Raw genomic sequence first — 24,033 nt, forward strand, 5'->3', positions numbered from 1 at the left:
TTTGCGAGTGGATGTCCTTGTCTTCTACCCCAAACCTACTTACGAGTATCTTACCTCATTCCCTGTGGCCTGTCTATTCAGGCCTCAAATTCCTAATGAATGGGGTCCTAATTATTACTCCCAGGACTCATTACAAACTCTTGCTTCTCCTAACAGAAGTCAATCCTGCAGATACTGATATGTGTATAGATATGAACTACAGTGACCTGTGCTCTCTGCCAGCTTGCGCTGGGGCTGACTTCTGAACCTGGAGTTTACATTTTATCTTTCTATCTCCTTCAAATCATAATTCACATTAGAGCCAAAGCTGCTCTAGTCCTTTAACACCTTAAAAGATTTATTTTTATGTGTATAAGTGGCTTGCCTACATGTATGTAGGTATACCTCATGCATGCCTCGAGCCTGCAGAAGCCAGAAGAGGGAGGCAGATCTTCTAGAACTGAAGTTACCAGTGTTTGTCAGCCATGATGTGCAAGGACCCAAGTCCTTTGCAAGAACAGCAATTGCTATCGACTGAGCTATCTCTTCAGACCCCAGCCTGTTACAATTTGCAATGTAACATTATAACAAGTATTATCTAATTTAACCTGCATAAAAGTATTTCTGATTAGCACTTTACTGACCCTAAACGTTTGAGATTCAGTCAGTGATTAATTTGACAAAAGTTTTAACAGTGGCAAAGAATTAGGAATTGGGTTTTCTGTTTCCAGACACTCTTTAGAACACCCTGCCTATAACATCCGCACAGACTCCATACTGGCCTTCTTCCACCTGGTATTTAGCTAGAAAATTGCCAAAGATATTGTGTCCAGCCCAGACTTTTTCCCTCTAGCCCTGTATCTCCAACAGCCCCTTGAGCGTAATCTTCTGAAGAGCCCATGCAGAGCAGGGTTCCTTTCTGCAATCGGCATCCTTTCTAGGTCACGCTGGCCTTGCTATATATGAGGCCACTCTGTTACTGGTCTCAATTTTTTCCCAAAGTCTCAAACCTGACTTCCACTTGACTTCTCACACTTCCTCTGCCATAACATTCTGTTATCTATTGAAACAGAGACTTTTTTCCTTGTTCTTCTACTCTTTGTGTCATCTGTATTCCATTAAGGCCACACTGCATCACTTTGAACTGTCCCTATCTGTTCTCATTGATTTCATTTTCTTTCTTTCATTCATCTTAGAAGTATATGGGTACCACGTTTCTTTCATTGCTGAAAACGTTTCTGTGTGTCCTCATATTCTTAATATAAGACCTAAGTTCCTTCACATGATTCCTTCATGCTCGCCCTCTTTAGATGCTGGTAGATACTTCCTTTAGAAACAGACAAACAAGCAAAATAAATAAGAAGTATAATCTAATATAATCTAAAATCACTTTTCTAGCTGTTGTGACCAAAATATTCAAGAACAACTTAAAGTGGGAAAGTATGTATTTTAGTTTATGGCTTCATAGGGTCATTTGAGTACATGTACATTGTCAGAACTTCATAGTATGCAGAGTCTATAGCAAAAGAGGTTCTTACCTTAAGGCAGACAGAAAGCATAGATGATCAGGAAAGTATAGATGTCCAGGACACACTATATGCAAACCACTGCAAATCACATGTGTCTGTTTATATACACTAGCACTTACATTATTATGTTAGCAAGATTTTAAAATGTTTAAGTTACCATTTTTAAGTGTATTGAAACGTAGAATACCTTTGTCAACGAAAACTTAGAAACATTTCTTTGAAATTAATTATCTACTTAAAGGTTTTACACACTCACTACCTCTCCATTCATGACCCTTTTGAGACTCACCTTCCATTGCTACTTTTGCACATCTATCTTGTCTCAACTGACTCCTGAGTGAATCAAACCAAGTCCTGCCTTTGAATTTGACTCACCACCTTTCTCTGACTACCTGAAGCCTAATGAAGAATTCAAAAATCAGCTCACTGAGATGTGGACCTGTCCTAGATTTACCACATGGTCTTGGCTCCATGTGCCTCATTCTTCTTTTAAAAAAAAAAGATGACTCAAATGTATCACAAAAAGTAGATATTTTGGTGGGATATATGTTTTAGTTGGATTAATTTTTAATATTTGACAAATTCAAGTTGCATATGTATATTTAAGGTACACATATGAAGATTCACCTATACATTGTAAAATAACTACTACAATCAAGCTGATAAATACATCATCTCTTTATATAAGACAATTTACATGTTAAAAAATTCTTTATTACATTATAGTAAGAATTTTGGCTTCTTTAGAAACACAGAAATGTTATGTGACTATATTCTCATTCTAATACCAGATGTGGATACAGGGCTGCTTCAGATAGTCCACAGCAGCTGACTATGATTAGTCTCGTGCTCCGGCAGGAGTGTGATTTTGCCAGCTGAAGATAGTGTACATGTGGAATTCTGGGTACTCGTCAGAGCATATGTAAATACCAGAGCCCTGAGAAAGGTGAATGCTGCTGTCCCTGCTGCTGCTGCCCCTGCTGCTATTGCTCGTTGTTAGATTGCTAGTTGCTGGTTGGAGATATCCTAACAATTAAGATCAAACTTGTCCCAAGAAACCCAATACCCTTAATAAACGGGAAGTACTCTAATGAGATCAATGCACCCATATTCCCCTCTATCCTTGTCTTTCTCCTACCTAGTGTTGGGAGGGTGAAGAAAGATGGTAGGCAAAAGAACCCAATAAAATAGCCAAAAGTACAGTTATATTAAATTGTGCATCTTGATTCCTTGCTACTCTGGTTGGCTTACTGTCATTTTTCAGAAGTCATGCGTAGTTTCTGTACTGCTGATTGGAGGCACCATGTGTAGTACTGCATTATTAATTATGTTTTCTATTCTTCTGTTTTTCGTCTGCTAGGCTGGTTTCCATTTATCTCTTTACTTATTTATCTTTGAATGTATGTCTTACCAACTACCATTGAATATAACAATTCCAAAACTACCTCAGAATTTTTCAGAAACTTTCAAATGCTCAAATTCTATTCATCAAAATTAAATTTTAGCTGTAAATATCATACTTTCTTCCTAAGGAGTAGACATTCTACTTCTATCTAAACAATAAGCTGTATGCTTAAGAGAGCATCAATACCAAAATGCCAGTCAGGAACCAAAAGTGTTGGACCAGTCTTTATTTTACCCTTTTATGGAATCTTCTGGGTGTTTAACTACCATTCTTTCTTAAAATTTACCTATCACGCAAAGATCACACTTAAGGTACTACTTAAATCTCTACAAAGGCTGAGGACAAGTCCATCTATGGAGGTTTGAATGAAAATGGCCTCATAGGCTCATATACTTCAAAGCTTAGTCACCAGGGAGGGGCATTATTGAGAAGGACTGGAAGAATTGAAGGTATGGCCTTGTTAGAAGAAGTGTGCTACTGTGGGTTTATCTTTGAAGTTTCAAAAGCCCACACTAGGCTTTTGCTCTGCCTGCTGTCTGGGAATCAGGATGGAGCTCTCAGTAATTCTCTCACATCTGCCAGCATGCTGTCATACTCCCGACCATGAAGATGATGTACTAAACCTCTGAAGCTATAAGCAGGACCCCAATTAAATACTGTCTTTTATAATGGTCATCTTGGTCATGGTGTCTGTTCAGAGCAACAGACCACTAACTAAAACAACCCAGACAGCACCTTGATATAAAACAAGCAAGTATACTAAATTATCTGTGCATTAAATATAATGACATTAGGAGAAAACCTTCAAGACTCTGCAATAAAAGATATAAATCTGACATGGGATTAATACCTAGAACATAGAAAGATCTCAAACAACTAAAGAATAAGAAATCGAACAACCTAATCAACAAATTGACTAATGAAATGAACACACAACTCTCAAAAGATAAATTTAAGTGAAGATGAACATGAAAAAAAAAGTTTGCTTCATAAGCTACTGGAGAAATGTAAATCAAAACTGAACAGGGCTTCCATCTTACTCCAGTCTTGGATGGTGGTCCTAAGAAGAGAAATAACTGCAAAAGCTAATAAGGATACAGACAGAGGGAAGCCTTATACACACTTGGTAGGGCTGTAAACAAGCCCCGCCACTATGGAACTCAGTTTGAAGGTTTTTTTCTTATTATTAAGTAAAAAGTTTTTTCATAAACTATCTTCTGATCACAGTTTCCCCTTATAGAATTTTTACCAGCTTTTCCTTTGCTCTCCATCCTCAACTGCCCCCTCCCTCTTTCTCCCTTTCTTCCTCTCAAAAAAAAAAAAAAAAAATTTAAAGAAAAAAAAAATTGCAGTCCCTGGGCAGCTAGAAGAAAGTGCTTGGCCCAGCCTCATGGTGGGCACCACTATGATGAGCGAGTATGTGATGGAGAGATGGGAAAGATAGAAAACACAGTGGAGAGATAGGAGAGCAACTCAAAGCCAAGTTGTTCCTGTACTGCGAAGAGAGGTAGAACTGGAGATTCGACAACAGTGGAAAACAGGCAGATATGAGGAGCCTGCACAGCCACCTGAAGCCATAGGAATAACTAGGTCTGGGCTTCCACCATGGGCCATATCTAGGTCCAGGGCCATACCAAAGCTGGGCTCTGTGGTGAGGCCTGTGGCACTTGTTGCAAGAGAAGGCCAACTGAAGGCCAGCCAGATGTCACTATTGTGCTGCCACCTGAGGCCATGTTGACATCCTGGCCCATCGTGCCCCTGGGGGCAATGTCTGGGTCCATGGTCCCATGGGAGTCAGACTCTGTGCTGATGTCTGAAGCCTGAGTTACCACCAAAGGCCATGCAGATATCCCTGGTTTGAGCTGTTGCCTGAAGCCAAGTTGATGTCTGACCCTTGTTCTGACCTGCCCCCACTCCATGTCTTCCCCTCTCTTTCCCCAGACCCCAGCCTACCTGAGGAAAGTAGGTGAGCTGGCCCCAAGGGCATAACAATAGGAGAGCTGTCCCTCACTCTCACTGGCTGCAGCACTTGGAAGTACAGCACCGCATATCTCCTGGGCAGTACAGGGGAGCACAGTAGAGCTGGACACCCCTTATTTGCCATATGGGGATACAAGTGGAAGCATGGGAGAGATGCCAATACAGAGTTCATTTTGTGTTGGCCACCTTCTGCTGGGCATAGGGCTTAACCCTAACTGTGGGTAACAAACCCAGTGAGACTAATCTGTCATTCATACCACTGCATCAAATATAAATTATGTCGTCATCAAGAAATTTCAATGTATTTTCCATGTCAGTTATTTTCTTTTGGTACCATGTTGGTTAGAGTCATAAATAGTTCATCAATAAGTATCATTTATGCAAATTTATTCACATAGTCATCTCATATCTTCACAAGAGTGCCCCAGATTTATCCATCAAATATTTACCCATTAAACATTTGTTGTGGAATTTAGGCATGTGTTTTATAAAATTAAAAGGTCCTGTTTCTATCCTTCCGTGCAGTCTCATCATTTCTCTCATGTACATCAATATAACAGTGACTCCTTTTAGTCTAGAAATACAATCATGAATTAGTAGGTTTTTCTGAGGTTGAACCATGCCTATTATAAATGTTTTAAAACATTTTGTTTAACAAACACCAGATGATAGAGAGATGGCTCATCCGTTAAGAGCACTCACTGCTCTAGAGAACCCAGGTTCAATGTCCAATACCCATGTAGGGTTATCTGCAAATTCTACTGGCTGGCAGAGTAACAATCCATGTGAAACAAGAAGAAAATCAAATTCAACATGACTTAGCTGATGTTGGCTCAAATTTCTAGAGATACCCTGAGCAGTTTATCTTAGGGATATATAAGTACCATATAATTTGGAAAAATGTTTTCTTGTCTAACAAAATTTCCCATGTACAAGGAGGCAAAATTATATCAAAACACTCCTCAGAGTACATGCCTCCTTCCGTGAAGATGGGCTCTAGAGATAGGCTACATGTGAACCTTGAGGACCTAGGGGAGGATCCGTTGTGCTCTTACTCATTCAGATAAGGCAGAGGTCATCAGGTCTATAAGCCACCTCTGCTCCTGGAAGTGGGAACTTGGAAGCTCCTGACCATACAGATAACACAAAGGTCACCTACACTGCTGGCTCCCTCTGGTCCTGGTTGTGAGAGCTTTTTATGGCCTTGCCCTGCAGATAGTTCAGATCACAAGGTTATTAATAACTTCTATTCCAAGCATTCGGGGTTGACAACCAGATTATACATATTTTTTTCATTTTCTTTCTTTTTCATTTTTGTTTTTGTTATCATTGTTTTTAACACATTCAGAGACCAGTTTCCACTCTCCTCATTCCTCCCAATCTCCCCACTCCTCCCAGTCACACCTCACCTCTCTTCACCCCTGCCACCTCCCCTCTCCCATGTATCCACTCCTCCTCCATTTTCCTTTAGAACAGGGCAACCTTTCCAAGGATATCAATAGAACAGTGCAAAATAAGTTACAATAAGACTAGGCACAAACCCTCATATCAAGGCTAGACAAGGCAATCCAGTAAGAAAAAAGGAGTCCCAAGAACAAATGAAAGAACTTAGAGACACCCCCACTCCCACTGTTAGAGGTCCCACAAAAACATCAGGCTAAACCTATCAAGGAACTATGCAGGATTCATGATTGCCACAGCAGTCTCCATGAGCCCCTATGAGCCCTGCTTAGTTGAATTTGTGGGCTGTGTTTTTGTGGCATCCTCAACTTCTCTGGCTCCAACAGTTCTTCCTCCCCATGCTCCAGTGGGTACATGTGTTTCTTTGAAAAGACAACCCTGCCTACTTAACACTCCTGGTTGTTCTAGTGCTGTTTGTGAGTGCAAGGACCTTTGTGTTCCTTGCACACATGGCAGATCATAACTATCTCTCACTCCAGTTCCAAAGGACCAATGTCCTCTTTTGGCCTTCATATATCCCAGGCCCACATATGGTGCACAGACATACATGCAGATAAAATACTCATATACTAAAATGAATAAATAAATGTTTTAAAATTAAAAGTACTGAATTTGCTTAATGTTGTTCATTTTTTATTATTAAATGTAAGGAATTATTTAAAGGTATTCATAGATACAGTAAAAACATCTGAAAATAAATGCTGATTTTCCTAAAAAGAAATAAAGGAGTTAACATCAAAAAGGTCATCTTTTGTCCTCTCTGCTTCCAATATAAACAAATTTTACAGGTAGATTTTTATCTTCATTTGAAAGGACACATAATCCCCAAATAATTCAAATGAAATTCCAGAAAGTGAACAATTATAATAAACTTGAAAGTATGCTTTAAATCTAAAATATGCAAAATGCATGCATTAAGCGTGTTGAACAATTTTTTCCACTTACATTGAAAGCAGTCAGGACAAAGGATGGCCTTCTAGATGTGAATGTTCAACTCCTCTACTTCTTTTGGGGAAAATCAGCTTTTATTAACCTTTAAATAGTTTTTAAAATTATTTTTTAATCTCTGCTATGCCAATTTTAATTCTATATTTGTTTGATTATACAGTTTTTCCTGCTTGTGAATTATTGAAATGTATCTATTTTCTTAGAATTTTTAGAGAATCCTAATATTTGTCACTTTTCTGTTCTGTGATAAAACCTCATGACCAGGGCAACTAAGGAAAGAGTTTATTTCCTCTTATAGCTCCAGAGGAATAAGAGTTCATCATGGCAAAGGAGATGGTAGCAAGCTGCAGGCATGATGGCACGAGCAGGAAGCTGAGAGCTCACATCCTTTACCACAAGCACAAGGTCGAGAAAGTGCACAGGATGTGTTGCCAGACCTTTAATCTCAAAGCCCATCCCAGTGATGTACTTCCTCCAGCAGCAAGGCTGCACCACCTAACCATCTCCAAAGGGTACTGTCAACTGGGTGTTCAATAACTACGGAGGATATTTCTCATTCTAACCATGACTATCCCTTAAAGTTTTAACTGGAATCTCCATGATGAAGTGTCTCTATATCATTGATTTCCTTATTTAATTTATTTTTAATAACCGAGGTTTATTTTCCTAACACACACACACACACACACACACACACACACACACACACACACACACACACACATCTTCTTAGCTCATCTGGCTCATCAGAAAGCATACCCTCTCCTCCCAAGAAGCAGGGCCCCAGTAAGCAATCTGGTGACAAATGGCTAATGAATGTGGGGATGATGTCAGTCAGAATCCCCAGCCTCTGTTTAAACACAGATTTCACATGAACACTTGTCTGAGAAAACTCACAGCAGTCCTATAAAGCAGGGTAACAGCACCACCAGTCTGAGGATTGTCAGGCCCAAGAACAGAACTACATTTGTTGACACTAGACTTCAAAAGAAGTTGTTCTGCAGCCAAATAAAACATCGTGTAGAAAATTCCACACTCCTGTCACTGGGAAGCTTTGCTTTAGCTCAAGACTTAATAATCCATCTTAAAAATTATGTCCAAGATTCATTTGGCTTTGTTTCTAAAATTCTGAAGCTTAATTATATTGCTGTTTGTCAATGAAATCATTACATCTGTGACTCCTACCTACTAGGGACTATGTCGTACCCCAGTCGCTTCTCACCTTACAGGAAAGTGTGCAGAGAAAGAAGAATAAAGACATACCAAACTTCTGAAAATTGAATGCCTAGGAAGAGTGGATGGAGGAAGCTCAAGACTAGAAAATATATTGATGGTATCTGTGCATTACGACAGTAATTGTGTGATTTGCATGGCCTTTTAGACTTCACAAAGTGTTCACATAAACCAGATCTCATTTACAAATCTAGAAGCATCAGACACATCATTATTCACTTGTTTTAGTCATTCGAATCAGGGCTTAAGTGTTCTATATAGGGCCCAGGGTGATGGCTCAGCTACTAAAATGATTGTTGTGCAAACATGAGGACCTGTGTTCAGATCCACAGCAATGTTAAAAAAAATTACAGTCCCAAAGTTGGAGGGACAGAGAGAGGCCAGGAGGTCCCTAGAGTTCACTGGCTAGCCTGTCTATCTAGTTGGTGAACTCCAGGCTATGTGAGAGTTCCTGTTTCCGAAAACTGAGTGAGCAATTAAGAAAGATACTCAATGTCAACCACTTCCACATGAAAACATAACCCTGTGCAAATACGCGCATGTGCAAAAGAAACAACACATAGAGTACATGAAGCGAAGACATTGGCAAATTTTGGAATGAAAACAAAGAACTTCAGAAGTCACCATTTTTGTTTTCAAATGTTTCTCCATCAAGGGCCTTTCAGTGTGCCCTCACCTCCACTGGGTGGAAGGGAGAGATGAGCTCATCCATGCTCATCCAATCTGACACATGGCCTTTCCATACTAACTGGGTAAGGACCAACAGAAGAAGTCATACTAATATAGCATGGAATCATCTATATTTTATAATGATGTAAATGTGAAAACTGGGAGTTAGGTAGAAGACAAACAAATTGTCTCAGATAAAACCCAGCCCATAGATTCTCACTCAGTCTTCTATTCCAGTCTCTTCTTGACTTGGTTAACTAACATTTGAGTATACCAGGCCTCAAATTCCCAGAGTGATCTCCAACAATTTAATGAGAACAACTGCTGACCATACTTCTACCTCTCTCATGATGTGCATAGTATATGGCAAACTGCACATTAAACAAGTATACTAGCTGTCTGGCAGGCATTTGAAACTTAGTGTATCCTGACTAAAACTCCTGATTGAGTTTCTAAACCTTTGTCTATGTGAAGTTTCCTATTCTCAGGTAACCACAACTCCTCTTCTCTCCCCTACCTCATATCCAGCCCATCAGGAAATCCTAATTGCTCTGAATTTAAAAAAATCCTAATCCAACATTTTTCATGAATCTGCTGCTAATCTGATCCAAGTCATTTTCCTACCCTGATAGCTAGAATAGAATTTCCTCACCTCTCTCCCCCTGAATTCTTCCCTAGTTCCTTAAGATCTACTCTACTCTCAACAAAGCAGTGGGAAGGAAACTTGAATATTATCCCAGCCCTTGGTCTTCACACAAAAACATAGTCCCCAGTCTCTCACGTGGCATGTCCTACTGGCCACTCACCATCCTCTTGCCCTTATGGCACTCTTCTGAAATGCTGGTTTCAGCACAATGTTTCAAGAATGCCAGGCAGGCCTATTCCCCATTGCATGACCTCTGCAGAGGCCTTTCTTCTGATTCTCACATGTTCCCCCATGCCCACAAGATTCACTTCTCTGCATCAAATAAAACTTTTCACCTCAGCCCATTTAAAGTTCCACACTAGCCCGAACATTTCCTTTCCTCTTCTACTTTTCCCCATTAGATTTGTCAGTTTCTAATACAGTGTACAATTACCTTAACAGAATTATTGTCTATTTCTTTTCCCTAGATATAAGTTGTATGCAGACAAGAATGTTTAACTATTCTGCTGTCTGATCACCATCACCCAGTTCTTAGGTCAATACCTGGAAGCACGTACTACCCTTCAATCAACATTTACTAGCATAATGAATAAGAAAATGAGAAAAATAATTAAAAACCAGACAACTCTTAAGACCTATGATTCTGGTGCATATATGGTCATGCATGGTAATGACCAAGCCATCAAGAGTGTGTATTCAGTTCCGATTTTTAGGGTGCCCTGCCCAAACTGTCTCACTAACATAGCAGGATTAAAAGAATTGCATAGATTAGGATTCTTATGGCCATTTTCAGAGGCCCTTGCACACGTGAGCTAGGGGATTTATTCAGATATCCTAGTTATTGCTGAAGCTACTCGAACATTAAGACATCTTAGACCTGCCTAGTGCCTGACATTCTGCAGTGCAGTCTGAGCTGCTGCCTGGACTAACATGTACAGATGGGAATTGCCATGATGACAGAGGAGAAAGAAACACTCTAGGGAAAGTGTGATGCCAAAGGGGAGGACCATGCTCTGGGCAGATGGGCAGCTCAAAATAGGAAGTCATTTCTCTCTGGACAACTACAGAGTTGTACCTTTGCCAAGCTCCACCCTGGTCTCCAACCTTGAGAAGAGACTTTGTGGAGATAATTAATCACAGGGTATTTTTGCTCTTGCCTTCCCATTGGAATGGACTAGTGTGTTCCTTTCTTCCCCCATCACCTCACCTCTCCAGAGACATAAGGCAAGCTAAGATTATAACTCCAACCAGACTCAACTCATCAGAAAGGCCTGTGACAATCCTCCATCTGGTTTTGCTGTCTCCCCAGTTCTCATTTCTTCATTCCCATCAGCATCAGCATCTCTTGTCCAAATCCCTGTATCTCCTTTTCTCTTCCATACCTACCCACTGCAACCTCTGCTTGCCATTTTACCTGGGATCTTGCCAACCTCTAGAGACCATGACCTGAGCCTCCAACATTCCCAAGCCATCCCTCTCTGAACTCAGGTAAGAAGAAGGCTGGTGATGGATTCCATAGGCAAACAAAGATCAAGAAACACACACACACACAGAGAGAGAGAGAGAGAGAGAGAGAGAGAGAGAGAGAGAGAGAGAGAGAGAGAGAGAATATGAATAATAAAGTGAAATATGTTCTGGCTGGGTGTGCACTAAGGAGATGGCACTGATGAGGCAGGTATCCATTTCATTGCCTCCGTCTTCTCTCTGTCAGATTCGATGTCTCTCTCCTCAGGATGTTACCCAGTGCACATGTTCAGTGTGCTTCAATTCTGGGTACATTGAGGTACACTATGAGGAAACTATAGATGCCTGGACTGTCCAGTTTACTTCCATTTTATTTAGTTGCTTTGATTATTTGCTGTCCTTTTGTTTCTGCTTCCCCATTCACAATTAGGAGATTTGTGTGTGTGAGTGTGTGTGTGTGTGTGTGTGTGTGTGTGTGTGTGTGTGTGTGTGTGTTCCTGTGTGAACAGAGGCTTTCATGAAGAGATGCATGGGTCCCATAAAATAATTTGTAAGAATGCAAAGAAAGAACCATGCTTTAACTTTCAGAGGCAGTATAGAAAGTATTCAGGATGCCCAGGTCTAAGGTCATTTTTCAGCTTTATGGAAGTCGAACTTTACCTCTAACAAGAGCAAAACAGGAAAGACTCCATTTATCCCTCCTGTTTTGGAATGAAATCCTCAGGTCTTGAATCTCATCTACCATAGACCTTCCCACTGCAGAGAATGTAGGTCCCTGTCCAAGCCTGGCCTCCAGCAGGCTGAACATCCGGCATTGATCTCAGTTAGTCTAATTATTAGATGTCTTCTCATAAGCTCTGGGGTCAAATCCAGACCAAAAGAAAGTAGGCAACTGGAAAGTAGAAAGGAAAAATCTGAGGCACCAATAGTCACAAAATAGCCAGGTGATTCCAGGGAGCCTGGGCTCTCAGGGACACTATGAGATGCTCGGCACAGAAATGAGCACTTTTTTTTTCCTACAAGGGTTGACCTTTTTCATTTGTCTGTTTTCACCTCGGTGAATCATGAACATGTCCTGGCACTAGTGAAACAGTGTTGGTTTGTCTCTCTGTGCATCTATGTTACCCACCATTTACCTCTAACTCTGTGGCCAGCAAGGACCAAAAATCCATCTTTTAGAGGGAGAGTCTTTCAGTTTTACAAGGTAGCTCTCTTGCTGCCTTGTAGCATGAGGTGTAGTTTCTAAATCAGGAGTATTTTCAAGCCTGTTAAAATCACCTTCATAGAAAACAGTAATTGATTTAAAAATAAATTTTGGAAATGAACCAGTTTTCTTACAGAGCAAAGATATTGATACTTTTCAAGTAAAGTAAGTGATCCCAGGACCTAAGATACTTTTCAAAATTTAACAACACAGTGACCACTCATTTCCTGTGATAGAGTCGACCTTCACAGTGTCAGAACTGGGGCAGTCTCTGCACCAGACAGTTTTTATGTGGAACATTAAAGTGCTCGGTTTTGAAGCTTATCTATCTGCCTCTGGAGGAAGCCTGTGTTAAAGACATTCATTAAAATGGCTGCTGTTTCATTCAGGGAGAGAATCTCTTTCAACACATCAAAGGCAGCAAGCCAGCTCTACAATCAGTAGGGCTCCTAGATTTTCATGGTTCAAAGTTCCTATCCAATTGAAAGTAAGAGAAAGCAGGATGCCTGGAAAACATCCTCTTCCGAAAGTCCTAATCCCACACAATTGATTTTTGGAGAAAAAAGAACAAAGCATGGCAAGTATCCAGGGTGCTTTAAACAGACACACTCAATACTGTATCCTCTAAACAGACAAATTCAGTAATGTTGGGTCTGTTCCCCCTGAATCATCAGAAAGCATGAAGTCTGGGAAATATTAGCCGAAGTCCATGGTAGCATATTGACCCAGAGCTGAACAAAGGTCAGCCATGTGGCTGCCATTTTAAGAAGAGTTCATGAGTAGCCATAGAAACTGTCAAGATCACCTCATCTGTATTAAATGTAGGATCCTTAGATACTTCAGAAAATGCAGTAATGGGGGGAAAGCATGAATGTCTGTGTAAAACAAAAATTTCTCTGTTAATTCACTTAGCTGCTCTTAGGGGATAAACATGACACTGAGAAACTAACAAGAGTTCTTATACTCAGACTCACAAAAAGCCTTTGACAAGATATCATGTCACACTCAGGAAGGATTTAGAAAGCTACTTTATCTTGTAAAAGAAACAGAGCCATTGGATAGAAATGCCACACAGGCAAATAACACAACTCCCAGGAATCAAAGCTGAGATTATAAATAGCTGGAAAAAAACCCAGTACACAATTTAATCACTAGATCCAGAGGTGATTCAACAGCCCTGAGTAAATAAACTGTCACACTGATGGAAAGACACCACAGGGGGAAAAATGTTCATATGAGCAAAAAGTACCAACACGATAAGCTTTAATTCAAGGGACTTTATTTCCCAATGTTTAATTGAAATATATAATAATGCAAACATATAAAATTAATGCACTTCAAGATACCTGACTTAAATTAAGGTGCAGGCCTATATGGATAGGAAAAGGAGCTACTACAGTCCCTCTGCAGGTGGAGCCCAAAGGCAGACATGTCAATGTAGAAGTGAAACTTACATCTCAATCTGATGAGTTACTTTCTTTATGGCTGCCACTGCATTGTGGCTTTTTCTTATACTATTTCTAACCCTTCTAATGACTCTAGGTATCTAGTGTCATCACCTCCATTTATGTAAAGACATGAAGCATTGGAGAAACTGAGGATCTCACCCAAAATTAGTAAAATTGGCAAGTGGTTAAGCTGAGATTTCAACCTAGAAGTATATATAGCCAGTGCAGTGGCATAACAATAATTACAAACCCAGGAGAAAAATAATAACATAAAGATATTGTAATAGGTAGATGAAAGCTAGAAGAAAAGAAGAAAGAGGGAGAGAGGAAGTAAAAAGGAGGGGTGGAGAGAGAGAGGAAAGCAGTGAGGGTGGTTAGGAGGGAGAGAGGGGAGGAAGGGAAAGTTAGATATTATAGATACTTGGATAATAGAGACAGAAAATGTAGACAGAAGATAGATAGATAGATAGATAGATAGATAGATAGATAGATAGATAGATAGATAGATAGATAATAGAGATTTATAGATTATGGATAAATAAAGTAATCTATAACTATATCTATTTATACCCACCCGGCACACAAGGTACACTGGGACCTCAGGAAGATAGCAAGCACACAGGCCAAGAACTTGAAGTGTTGGACCAGTCAGTAATAAATCATAAAAGTAAGACTACCCCAATTTTCCTGTGTGCCTACTATGTGCCAAATTTGTTCTAGAAGCTTCTCCACATTTTCTATGGAGCCCTCATCAAATTTCTCTTTTGTTGTCCACATTCCACAGTGAGGCACCAAGCCTGCAAGAGTTAGTTCATTTGCCCTCTCCTATTCAATTCAAGCATTCAGAAAACAGCATAGCACTTTAAACTGTGAGTGTTCTTTGTCTTTCAGCAAAAATTAAGGGGGAAAATGAAAGATCATATTTTGAGTACACATTATTCCTTTAAAAGAAAAACACTAAATAAATTATTTAACTGTCATTTATAGAAAGTCATAGACCAGAAGCCCAATCCAGTCAGGAAATCAAGATTTATTCATAACTTTAGAAACTTGTTTTAGGACAATGACTTCTGCTGTGGCCTTTCTTATTGGTATTTTTGTATGTTATGATGTGAGCTTACAAAAAAAAAAAAAAAAAAAAAAACCTAGACCAGTGACCTTCAGTCTAAACTGTAAAGCAATTATTACACACACACACACACACACACACACACACACACACACACACACAAAAATAGAACTATTCTGTCAAGAGTAGTGAGACCAGTCCACTTCTGCCCATAGACATTATTGATGCTCCAGACTGGGTAGCTGCCTCTCTGAGTTTACTATGGTGTTGAGTCTACCTTGACCATTTGACCCTAAATCTCCAGCTTAGCATGTATGGAACTCTCAAAAGCTTAAGGAGTCTGATCTGTCTGTCTCTCATATCTCCCCTTCTGTCCATCGTACAACCATGTTTAGCAGTACTTTGATTGGTTATTGAAATGACCAATAAAAAATATTATTGTAACAGATAATTTTTACTACTCTAAACAGCAAAAATTGAATCCAAGGTCAGAATTCCTAACCCAGAAAACCTTCCAACCACATCCAGATGTCCTGGGCCACCAGCCAGCCATGACTCCGTGGGTGTTTTGTGAAGGCTTACACAATTGGAAACAAGAATCTGCTAGAACAATAACAAGAACAGTAATGAATGTCAAAACTAAAGAGAAATTATTTTTAGGATGGCTTTCTTAAATAGTATGCATTACTGTTCACATCCACTGTCCTCAAGAGAAATGTCAGTGAAGGTAAATCTGAGGACAGAAATGTCTGAGAGTCTGGGAATCATTTCTAGTCTGCAGCAAACCATAGAAAGGGGATATCATATACCTCTTGTGTGGAGGGAGCACTTAAATGAGGAGGGCCATATAGATTTATGATGTACATTACATATGTAAATTGTGTCACTTGAGTTCACCAAGAAGCTGGCTCATGGAGCAGGACTGCCTCTATCCTATTTCAGATCCTTAAGCTTACTTGTTTCAGCATGTCCTCTAAGGTCCCTTGTCTGGGGATGGGCTATGTCCCCTAACTCTGTGAGAAAGAGAGGGAAAATAGCTAGAAGATGAACCATCTGCAACAGAGGTGCCATTGTTTATCACATGATATAAAAGTGCCTATAGGGGTAGAAGAGAAGCCAAGAGTTCAGCCACGGGAAACTCATCACTCAGGAACGCCAGCTGACTGGCTCAGCTTCCCCAGTTGGTTTCTCCTCGGTGTTTTGAGTGCCTGATTTGTTAAAGTTGTCTGTATCTAGGGCTGGTTTTCCTTTGACTTGGAAGCCTCTGCAGACAGGGCACTCTGCTCTACCTGGAATCTATAGGGGATTGCATCTGGCTGCCTCAAAGGGACTACCGCAGTCAGTTTTTGCTTTCTGTATCCAAGCCCCTGATTTGATTATGTTATATCCACTGTCATTTGCCCTTTTAAGTGGAAGTCTCACCCAAGGAGATGCTGCACCACCCAATCCCCTATTCAGAGCACAGGCTGACTGCTTCAAAAGGGCTACTTCAGTCCATTTCTGCTGATTGGTGTGTGTTTTTTTTTTAATTGATGGTGTTTATTTTAAGAAATTTTTAAAGATTTACTTTTATTTTATGCATATGAGGGTTTTTTTTCTTAATATATGTATGTGTGCCACATGCATGCCTGGTGCCTGCAGAGGACTGAAGAGGGCATTAGATCTCTTGGGACTGGAGTTACAGACAGTTTTGATTCACTATATGCATGCTGGAAGCCACACCCTGTGGCTTTTTCAAAGACAGAGGGTATTCGTAACCACTGCCCCATCCCCCCAGCTTCTTCTGCTGGATGTTTTAAGCATCTAATGTAGTGACGTTGTGCTAGATGTTTTGCTACTTATTCTTTTACTTTGCCTTGCTATATACTTAATCAAGTAATTAAAAACTGAAAGTATAGCCATCACTCACAAACCATTGTCTAGACCATACAGAACAAACGTGTAAAACCAAAGGTTATCAGGTACTAAGATTCTTGCCTGCAAATTTGGTTAGCTATAAGACATTTGGTTTGCTTACCTCTGTAGTGAGTGTGGGAAGAATCCATTTACTTCACTGGGTTGTTTCTAGGTTAAATGGGTTATGCTTCAAGTCCTTATGATCACTTTCCTAGAACTCTCTTAACTGTTCGTTATTTTTGTTGGTGTTATTAATCCCCTAGAAGAGTGAAAATTTCCACCCTCATCTTTATGAGAGGAAGGTGGTCTGGGAATATCTCTCTCTCTCTCTCTCTCTCTCTCTCTCTCTCTCTCTCTCTCTCTCTCTCTCTCTCAAGGTTTGAATCACTGAAGAGTCTGCAGAGTCTGCAGCTACCTGCCTCTAGCTCTCAGTGCTGGGATTAAAGCTAAGCACCACCATGCCCAGTTGATCCTTTCATTTTCTTAGCCTACTACAGCTAGTTTACATTCCTGGAATTTATATCCATCCCTTTTGGAGCTAAGCAAAGTAGAAATAACCCCTTGGTCATGTTCAATTAGTTGACCCATCTGGTTTGTTTTAGGCAGCCTCACTTTGAACTATGATTCCTCTTGAGCAACTTGATGCAGGTGCTTGCTTCATCACCCAATACTTCTTGTCATCTGCCTGGTTTACAACATAAAAAGGGAAGAAATTAAAACAGATTGTGTCTGCCTCTCCTTCTAGAACCCACCCCACTAGCTTCTCCACAGAGATGAAAAGGATATGGTAAGAAGACCAGCAGAGGCAGCTCAAGAGCTGTCTCTGTCTTGGGCACTCCAGAAGGTTTATCTGCCTGAAGCCTCAAGACACCAATTCTATCTGAACCTCATTCCTAATGCTACAACATCTGGCTGAGAACGGACACAGGACTCAGGTTGGCTAAGTGTGTTCAATAGATGGGAAAATCCAATCCCCTCCCCCAAAGGAAGGAGTCCCACAGGAAGTGAGTCTACCTCTTTCAAGCCTATTCCTACCCCACCCACCCTTCCTCCATTTAAATAGAATATGCTATCAAACGCTACAAGAAAGAGCATAGGATGACCTCAATAAATTAAAACTCTAAAAGGTGCATTCAATAGCAAAAGCCATTCTCCTTGCAGCTCTTTCATTGAATTATGTGTTTTCACCTAACTTCACCACTCTTGCACCCTGGCATGAGGACTATGAACAAAATTACACAGTCCATGTTGATTAGAACATGGAATGGCTGAGTCTGGGATTCAATGTTTAAAAGACATAATGGAATTTTAAAAGTTCATTTTTTTTTTCAACAACTGTTAAAAGGTCAAACATCCTCCTGCAGGCCACACAGTCTTCGTTACATTCCATGTCTGATTCATTCGGAAGACTCTGGGCAGCATAGCAGACCTTTAGAGAGACAGTGTTTCCCAACCGTTACAGCTAAGTCACCAGGTAGAGAGAAACTGGGGTCTGATGACAACTGTGGAAGGTACTGATCACTTTGAAAGTTGAGCCAGCATAGACATGCACCACTTTTCCTAGAGTATCCGTCACAATGTCTGGTGAATTTGGACCCTGGCAAACCCAAGGCCCTCCCACATAGCATCTTTGCTGCCCGAGTGTCTATCCCAGTGTGCACCACAGAGATGGGTGTCTACTGAGGGTTAAAGTAATACATATTGTCTGATTGAATCCAGTGACCTCATTCCAGAACGTTATATGAGCTGTGGGGACTTCAAGATTCAGTTTCAGGAATTCATTTCTTTCTTTCTTTCTTTCTTTCTTTCTTTCTTTCTTTCTTCCTTTCTTTCTTTCTTCTTATCTTTCTATTAATTTCTCTGAGAAGATAAAGCTTATATTTCCAGCCCCAACCCCAACTCAGTTATATCTTTCACTTTAAAAATAAGAAGTTGCATGAAATGGCCTAAAGACCCGTATATATGTTATACTCTGTGACTCCATGACGGACCTCCGAAGTAGAGAGGAGAGACACTTTCTCTATTTGGGGGGACCTTGAAGTCTATGTGACCCATGGGTCACAAGAACCCATAAAATAACTTGAGTGTGGCCAGTGCTTGACTCTTTGTGTGGAGGCCAGAAATGATATGACGTAAGACCAGAGGCTCTTCTGGAAATCAGGACTTCTCTGGAAATTTCTTCATGAAATTTGAGAAAGCAGCTATTTAGATTCTAGTGTGGAAGGCAGGAAAGGCTGCACTACTTGATAAGGTGTCCCTCTGGAGACGTGATAGGGAAGAGGCACCAGTAATGAACCGTGGACCATTTCTGCAGCCACCTCTCCCTATTCCGTTCTAACTCCCAAGTAACCCTTTGTCAGCGGTCAGAAAGGCCATGCCCACAGGCTCACGCTTCCTCTGCTTCTCTCCCACAGGTGCCGCCTGACGCCAGTGCATGGACAGCCCTAGCAATAGCAGCATACCCCGTGGCTTTCTCCTTCAAGGCTTTTTTGAGTTTCCGCATCTGAGGCCCCTTCTCTTCCTGGTGCTGCTGGCTGTGCACCTGGCCACTTTGAGTGGTAACCTGCTCATTCTGGTGGCTGTGGTCTCGGTGCCTAGCAGGCCACCCATGCTGCTCTTCCTTTGTCAGTTGTCAGCCATTGAACTCTGCTACACGCTAGTGGTGGTGCCCCGTTCTCTAGCTGACCTGACCATGCCTGGCCATGGCAGAGGCAGCCCCATCTCCTTCCTGGGCTGCGCTGTCCAGATGCATATGTTTGTGGCCCTGGGTGGGGCTGAGTGCTTCTTGTTGGCAGCCATGGCCTATGACCGCTATGTGGCCATCTGCCACCCACTGCGCTATGCATCTATAGTGACCCCAGGTCTATGTGCACGCCTGGCCCTGGCCTGCTGCCTTGGGGGACTAGCTGTATCCGTGGGGCTAACGGTGGCAGTGTTCCATCTGCCTTTCTGTGGCTCCCGCCTGCTGGTGCATTTCTTCTGCGACATCACCGCACTGTTGCACTTGGCCTGCACACGGAGCTACGTGGATGAGCTGCCCTTGCTTGGAGCCTGCTTGGTGCTGCTGTTGCTGCCCTCGATGCTCATTCTGACCTCCTATGGGGCCATTGCTTCTGCCCTGCGCCGCCTGCATGGTGGTGGAGGCAGACGCAAGGCTGCCTCCACCTGCGCTTCGCACCTGGCTGTCACCTTCCTGCATTATGGCTGTGCCACCTTCATGTACGTGCGGCCCAAGTCCAGTTACTCCCCGCGACTGGATCGCACACTAGCGCTGGTTTATACCAACGTCACACCACTTCTATACCCTCTTATCTACAGCCTGCGCAACCGGGAAATCACGTCTGCCATTCACAGGGTCCTGGGGCTCCGTGGATCAGGGTCGGTGTGAACCCTGATAACTGGCAGAGGCCAAGACAGAGTGGGGAGCTCCCACTTGCTGAAGTGTCTTCTAGTGTTTGGTGTTTGCATCTGGAAAGACTCCTGGGAACGCAAGGGTGAGATTCAGGAACGAGAACTTGAAAACAGCAACAGAAGAGAGACACAGAGTGTGGCTGTGTCCTTTATTCCTTCCTGGAGGAATATCTAGAAATGGAGAAACCTGGATCTACATTGAGTGCTTCCTTTGATCCCTGCCAAGTTTTACCCATAATTCCCAGGCCTATGCAAGCCAGAGACTGGCTTGTATGATGCCTGTGGTTGGAAGAGTAGATGTGAAGAAGAATAATAGCATTTGGAGAGAGTAGCCTAGAGATCACTTAATCATGCTAGACTTGTCAAAGCTGAGGGGAGTTGTTACAGAAGGTTTCTTGGGGCAATAGGTGGCTACTTGGAATCCTAGAGGGTAAGTAGATGTTAGCCAGAAGAGAAGGATGGAGAAGGCACCAAGCAAAACCGGTTAGCAAAGGCTGAAACACATTGAAAAGGGTCTCAGCAGTGGCTGGAGGATCTGAACTGTGAGCTGCTGGACTCTCTTGCCCTTTGTGGGACAGCTTGGATGCAGTGGGACAGAAATAAGTGGGAATCAGTTTCCACCTCCTGTGTGGGAGGCAATGGAAACCGGTTCAGGGTTCCTGCATAGAAAATCAAATGTTGCTTGAAAAGTCAGAGGTGAAGAAGTAGAATGTACAAAACCATGACTGGACACTGAGCCAGGCAGAAATAGGCTTGGGGACCATTTCTAACCAAGGTCATTTGGTAATGGTGGTGCTATTGCTGAAATGGAGAAGCCAGGAGCAGAAGCCATGGAGGAAAGAGCTTGTCACTCTGTTTCAATACGTGGCTGGGACAAACAGTGAAGACCATGATAGAGCAGAAAAGACACAAACCCAAGGTTCAAGGTGCAGGCTCAAGAGGATATACCAATTGGGGATTATAGGTGGCTGTTGAGGCTATGGGTGTGGCAGGTACTAGCCAAGGAACATAGATGAATGTCCAAGAAGGGGTTGAGCCAGTACCCAAAAGAAGACACATGTACAGAAATAGAGATAAGGAGCAGTCAGCAGGCTTGTGGATTGCTCTCTGGGCCTGTGTCTTCCTTCCATCTTTCCAGACTCAGTTGTCTCAATTGCCATCAGGGCAAAGTCTAAGTGATCCATATGATCAGACCCAAGTCATGGGGAGGATGCCTGATGGAGACTAAGTTATCTAAAATGGCTTTTGGAGAAGTGGTTGAGCCATCTGGAAGTCCACTGTCAGATGCACATGCCCTACTCACTAACCTGATTCTCCTTAACCTCACTGTGAATACCCATGGAGTAGAAGGAGGTAGTAGAAGGAAAAGCTGTTACAGACCCTCTCTCCCATAGGCAATCAGAGTCTTAGGATGTTACAGATGGTTTCTAACGATCACAAGTGTATAGACTCATTGTCAAAATGGCTGATCTTATCTCAGGGTGATTGCTGTGGTAACCCTCATCCAAGGTTTTTGAAGGAAACTAGCATAGGGGTCTCAATGACACATTTGGCTTTCACTTCTGAGTTTGTGGGGATATTTATATGGTACAAACATACTTCTGCATTAAGCAAGTAACTTAGCAATAGTACAAGAAGAGAAGTGACAAGTGGGGGATCTGTGACTATAATCCACAGAAGAAGAGATATGGGTCTCAACTGGAGCTGCAGTAGGGATGTGGAAAGACCAGCAGAGATGAGGTGAAATGTGGTGAAGACAGCATACACCACTGTGGGAAGGTAAAAAAAAATGGCTAGGTACAGTAAGCAGCCATAGGTTTACACATTCAAGCACACCCTAGGAGAAGAGAGATTAAAGATTTAAATCTGAAATACACAATCACAAACTGTGTTGGAAATTTCCAACAAAAATAAAAATAGCAGCCACTCAGGTTGCTGAGGCAAAAAAGATTAAAAATCAAACAACTCCAGTGTCTTTCTAAACTCCTAAGTGAACTCAAAGCCAGCCTGCATGACTTAGTGGGACCAATGCTCCCTAAAAGGTAATAAAAAAAAAGAGGGCTGAAGACATAGCTCAGTGGAAGAAAACTTCTCTGGCATGTGTGGAGCTATGGGTTTAGCCAATAGACGAACAAAGCTTGTCCAATGAAAAGAAAAGGATGAATAGAGTTCAGATTTGACATATTAAACTGTGTTTATTTTTTAAATGATTTGATATAATGTATATGTATGTAAATGTAAAGCAAGTAATAAAAATGTGGAATTTCAACAAATAAATAGCTAACAATAATTTTTACCCACACCATTGTTTCCTACCACCCAGAAGAAATAAAAATGCCTAATCCAGAATGTTATTTTATAAAAAATATTTTTTTCTTAAACTTCAACTTCATGAGCAACAAAAACTTTTTAACAATAAAATATCACTTGACTGCTTTCAAATGTTTTCTTCAGCAATTCTATCTCAGTGTAGTTTACCTCCTACGTCCTGGTTTCTGACAATATTTCTCTTCTTTGACCCACTAATTTCACTTTTTAAAAAAAGGTATTGAAATAAATAGGTTCTTCTTTCATATAAAACATCCCAACCAGAGTTTCCCCTCCCTTCACTCCTCTGGGCTGACCCAACCTCCCCTTTTATCCAGATTCACTTCCCCTCTGTTTCCTCTTCAGAAAAGAGACCTCTAAGTGACTACAGCAAAGCAGGGCAGAACAAGATGCAGTTAAGACAAGGCAAAGCCTTTACACCACCGAGTCTGGACAAGGCAACCCAATAGGAGGAAAAGAGTCCCAAGAGCAGGCAAACACACACACACACACACACACACACACACACACACACACACACACGGATCATGTGGATTCAACAGCAATCAAAATGTTAATGCACCCCTAGCACCAGTCCAGATAATTACAGAAAGAAAATTTGAAATTTTGAAAATAAAATTACAAAAATGGAATTTGAGATCTACACTATTTGGCAAATAAAAGAGCCATTGCAAACTGCAAATACACTACAATGGGTAAGAAATGCAAGGTTCTATAGGAAAAACAGCTAGAGCTTCAGTAGTACAAGCCTTGGGTTATGATAACTTAACATATAATTAATGTGTAAAACCTAAAGCCAAAAGAGACAGCCAGAAACAGGCATATGAGAAATGAGAGTCCAGGTAAAGAAAACAGTATGTATAAACTCCAGGGCCAAGCATACCATGGTGTCTTAGTCAGGGTTTCTATTCCTGCACAAAACATCATGACCAAGAAGCAAGTTGGAGAGGAAAGGGTTTATTCAGCTTGCACCTCCACATTGCTGTTGATCACCAAAGGAAGTCAGGATAGGAACTCACACAGGGCAGGAACTTGGAGGTAGGAGCTGATGCAGAGGCCATGAAGGGGTACTGCTTACTAGAATGCTCCCCCTGGCTTGTTTAGCTTTGTTTCTTATAAAACCAGGACACCCAGCCCAGGAATGGCATCACCCACAATGGGCTGGGCACTCCCACCCTTGGTCACTAGTTGAGAAATGCCTTACAGCTGGATTTCATGGAGGCATTTCCTCAAGGCAGGTTCCTTTCCCTGTGATAACTCCAACTTATGTCAAGTTGACACACAAAAAAATAGCCAGTACACATGAGGAACTCTAGAAATTAGTCAACGTGACTTTTCTTGTTGGCAATGATGGGACAAAGGG

General features: G+C 41.5%; 1 protein-coding gene across 3 annotated transcripts; it reads left to right on the forward strand.

Annotated features, from left to right (window-relative positions):
• Nucleotides 1-10,933: 10,933 nt before the first annotated feature.
• On the forward strand, nt 10,934-22,784 carry LOC117720338 (olfactory receptor 10AC1). 3 transcript variants are annotated; one of them, XM_076913444.1, is made up of 3 exons: nt 10,938-11,338; nt 17,677-17,866; nt 19,346-22,784. In XM_076913444.1, the coding sequence occupies exon 3, from the start codon at nt 19,366-19,368 to the stop codon at nt 20,317-20,319; it is 954 nt and encodes a 317-aa protein (XP_076769559.1). In that variant the 5' UTR covers nt 10,938-11,338; nt 17,677-17,866; nt 19,346-19,365; the 3' UTR covers nt 20,320-22,784. The 3 variants fall into 3 exon arrangements, with proteins under 3 accessions (XP_076769560.1, XP_076769559.1, XP_076769558.1); XM_076913443.1 differs by having other exon boundaries at nt 10,939-11,338; nt 17,677-17,935; XM_076913445.1 differs by lacking the exon at nt 17,677-17,866 and having other exon boundaries at nt 10,934-11,338.
• The last annotated feature ends 1,249 nt before the right edge of the window (nt 22,785-24,033 follow it).

The sequence above is a fragment of the Arvicanthis niloticus genome, chromosome 15 (assembly GCF_011762505.2).
Source record: "Arvicanthis niloticus isolate mArvNil1 chromosome 15, mArvNil1.pat.X, whole genome shotgun sequence".
NCBI lineage: Eukaryota > Metazoa > Chordata > Mammalia > Rodentia > Muridae > Arvicanthis > Arvicanthis niloticus.

Coding starts and splice junctions, on each gene's coding strand:
- LOC117720338 (XM_076913445.1), top strand. CDS start 19,366: ATGGACAGCCCTAGCAATAGCAGCATACCCCGTGGCTTTCTCCTTCAA.